This window comes from Camelina sativa, chromosome 4 (genome assembly GCF_000633955.1).
Source record: "Camelina sativa cultivar DH55 chromosome 4, Cs, whole genome shotgun sequence".
Classification (NCBI taxonomy): domain Eukaryota; kingdom Viridiplantae; phylum Streptophyta; class Magnoliopsida; order Brassicales; family Brassicaceae; genus Camelina; species Camelina sativa.
This window is the reverse complement of record NC_025688.1, coordinates 12,202,616-12,206,336: the sequence shown is the minus strand read 5'-3', so window position 1 is coordinate 12,206,336 and position 3,721 is coordinate 12,202,616. Positions and strand designations below refer to the sequence as shown.

Sequence of the window (3,721 nt, the reverse complement as noted above, 5' to 3'; positions counted from 1 at the left end):
GAGTCATCGGTGATTTGTTATAATATTTTTCATAAATAATCTTATTCTTAAAAAAAATTCTGATGAAATCTTATATTTATTTAGATTTTTTTGAACATATGTGCGATGTGCTATTAAATATACATCAAGTTTTCCGGGCTATTGTTAATTAGAATCTTATTTTCTTGTATAATTGTTTATTTTCGAATCTGCTCAATCGTATCCGTACTTCATTTTCTCCCATCCTTAATGGATAAAATGATTAGGTAGAAGATATATAAAAAATATTTCAGTATCATTGATTTGTTTTTAGTTAAAAAAAACAAATCCAACCACAACCGCAAACACTTGCGGGAAGCAACTTTTAGAATTCAGTAGTTTCAAGAGGTTGGGAGCGATTGAAAGTGATTGAAAGCGATTGGAAGCGGTTTGTGTTATTGGTATCAATCGCTAGCAACCGCAAACACAGCGTTTGCGGGAGATAGCGGGAGAACCACACCTTAATCGTTTTGGAGGTTGTGTAATTGCAAACTCTCATGGTCATGTAAACTCTATTTTCTTATCCACTTAAAGGGAAAATATGCATATAGCATATATGATATTATAAGTTATTTTTTACAACTTATCTATTGTATGTATTGTAAATTTCTTTTATACAAGTTAAAATATGATTTTAAATGATCTAATACGTTATTTATAAATTCGCCTCTGGCCTTCATTATCGTCGGCACGGCCGCACGACTCAACGAGATTTGAACGACTTGGCCGTTGCTCCTTGTATTTTTGTTCTCCTCTTTTTCCTCTCCTTTCTGGATGCCTATGAAGAACGACCCAAATTTAAATACATGTAAGTGATCAAGGAAATCATAAGTCTTATATCTTGGATCAACCCGATCTGTAACTTCTATTTTCTTTTCCATCTCATGGTCTTCCCATTTTCAATTTTCCATTTTTCAGCTGCGTTCTTCATTTCTTCTTGCAGCCTAATATATATGATACTATCTTTGTCTATGTACACATGGCTCATATATGATATATCATCTGGTATATTAGATGCAAGCCTGCAAATATAGAATATACTAAATCTAGTAATTTAAATGAGAACTTCTCACCACCATCTACATCTCCATGACTCCATTTATCCAACTCATCAATTATATATGGTTGAATCTTTCCTCACCTCTTTTTTTTATGTACGTCGTCTAGTTCTATCATGAGTGTACATCAGATTTTAGCATGATCACTACTTTTACAAGTATTATTAGACCAAAAACAAATAAATTTATAAACTATTATCCAGGGAAGGAAAATAAAAACATTATAAACTTAGAGCACTTGGAAAATATTTCGTAAATTTGGATTCCATGTTGCTATTTTTTTTGTTAAAGGCATTCAATTAATTCCGTGCTATTTAGAACCTCCTAACTTTGGGGTGTCCAAACAGATCACTTTACGCTAATTTAGGAGAAACATTATATCAAACCTTAGCTTGCACTTTTTAATTAGCGAAGCAAATTCTCCATGTTCTAACTAGATGCAAGTTTTTTTTAATGAAACAAAATCATACAACTGTTAGTTTCAACCTTTTTACTAAATAGGAAGTTCCATTAATTCCAGATGGATTTTTTACAGATACTTGTCAAAGACCAGAAAAAAAAAAAAAAAAAAAAAAAAAAAAAAAAAAAAAAAAAAAAAAAAAAAANATTTTAGCATTATCACTACTTTTATACGTATTATTAGACCAAAAATAAATAAATTTATAAACTATTATCCAGGGAAGGAAAATAAAAACATTATAAACTTAATTAGAGCACTTGGAAAATATTTCGTAAATTTGGATTCCATGCTAGTTTTCTTGTTAAAAGGCATTCAATTAATTCCTTGCTATTTAGAACCTCCTAACTTTGGGGTGTCAAAACAGATCACTTTACGCTAATTTAGGAGAAACATTGTATCAAACATTAGCTTGCACTTTTTAATTAGCGAAGCAAATTCTCCTTATTCTAACTAGATGCAAGTTTTTTTTAATGAAACAAAATCACACAACTGTTAGTTTGAACCTTTTTACTAAATAGGAAGTTCCATTAATTCCAGATGGATTTTTTTACAGATACTTGTCAAAGACCAGAAAAAAAACAAAAAAAAAACTACACAAATGCATGATCCTTTGAAAACCCAAATTCAAAGACTCAAACAACAAAATTACACAAAAAGACATTTCTATCACAAATTCCTACGGTTTGGCTAATTTCTTGGCCTAGCTATTTTGATGGACACGACTATCTACAGTGGCGATTGCCGACCATCCGTCTTCAACATCTCTTCTCAAGGATTATGGGAGAACCTAAAATCGCCCGATGTGATTTTCGGGTACTCGCTGCCTCTCCTGGAGATGCAAATACTACTTATATTCTTCTTCATTGTCATGTCTCACATGTTCCTTAGATGCATCGGCGTTTCCCAGATCGCTTCATATATGATTGTAAGCACCGTTTCTATATGTTAACTTGACATGCACGTACACAATGTTTCAGGGACATAGACAACAATGCATGCAATTGAGAAAGTTTTCTGAAAAAGTAAATTCATATATATAAATTTATGTGCAGGCTGGAATTATTTTAGGGCCTCAGCTTTTGGATGTTCTAGAGAAATCTTCAGGGAAACTATCCGTGGATCCTGCGTTGGATGGAACCGCGATGTTAAGATGCATCTCGGTGTTTGGAACCCTAATGTTTACGTTTTTGATGACTGTTAGAACCAGTCGGCGAGTAGCGTTCCACAGCGGAAAATTACCTGTTGTGATCGGGATCGTGTCCTTCTTTGCTCCTCTGTTTGGTCTCGGTTTCCAAAATGTCTTCTCTAAGAGCATTGACCCTCACTACATGCCGCTGGATAAAGCCCTAGGTGAACGCACTACAATAGTCATAACCCAATCTGCTATACTTTTGCCTTCCACAACATTTATCTTGCTAGAGCTCAATATCCTCAACTCCGAGCTTGGTCGCCTCGCATTGTCCGCCACTGTCATTAATGACATCTTAGGGATCTTTTCCATGACCCTCGCCTCTATTCAAGCAACCTACAAGCATGTTTCACATGCAACAGCTTACCGTGACAGTGTCGCGGTGTTCATCTTTCTTCTCATCGTCTTTCTTGTTTTTAAGCCGATTGTGCAATGGGTCATTGACCGCACACCAGAAGACAAGCCTGTGAAGAATGTATACGTTCATGCCGTGATTCTGACAGCATTTGCTTCTGCTGCTTATTTTTCGTTCTTCAACATGAAATACATCTTGGGACCATTAATGATCGGCCTCATCATACCGGAAGGTCCACCGTTAGGATCGGCCTTGGAGGCTAAGTACGAGAAGCTCACGATGAACATATTCTTACCAATCTCAATCACAGTCAGCACGATGAGATGTGACGGAATAAGGATCTTAACAGAGTTCAACGACATCTTCGTCAACGTCTTCCTAACAGTTTTAACACTTGTCCTAAAACTGGCCGCATGTCTTGCTCCTTGCTTGTACTACAAGCTACCTCTCAATGAATCTATTGCTGTTTCTCTCATCTTAAGCTACAAAAGTTTCACTGATTTCATTCTCTACGAAGCTGTATTGGATGACACGGTAACCTCCTGACCCGCAAACGTGTCTATTATAGTTAGTATTGATTTTTTTACGTAAATCCAAACATATTTTATGGTTTTTTTTTTTTTTTTTTTTTTTTTTTTTTT

The 3,721-nt window shown here is 35.0% G+C and overlaps 1 protein-coding gene across 1 annotated transcript in view; it reads left to right on the top strand.

Annotated features, from left to right (window-relative positions):
• Positions 2,249 to 3,721, top strand: part of LOC104783776 (cation/H(+) antiporter 10-like) — a 2,826-nt gene continuing 1,353 nt past the window's right edge. Inside the window, exons 1-2 of the mRNA XM_010508888.2 lie at positions 2,249 to 2,461; positions 2,589 to 3,614. Of these exons, the coding sequence (XP_010507190.2) occupies positions 2,249 to 2,461; positions 2,589 to 3,614 (1,239 nt within the window). The remainder of the gene's footprint in view (positions 2,462 to 2,588; positions 3,615 to 3,721) is intronic.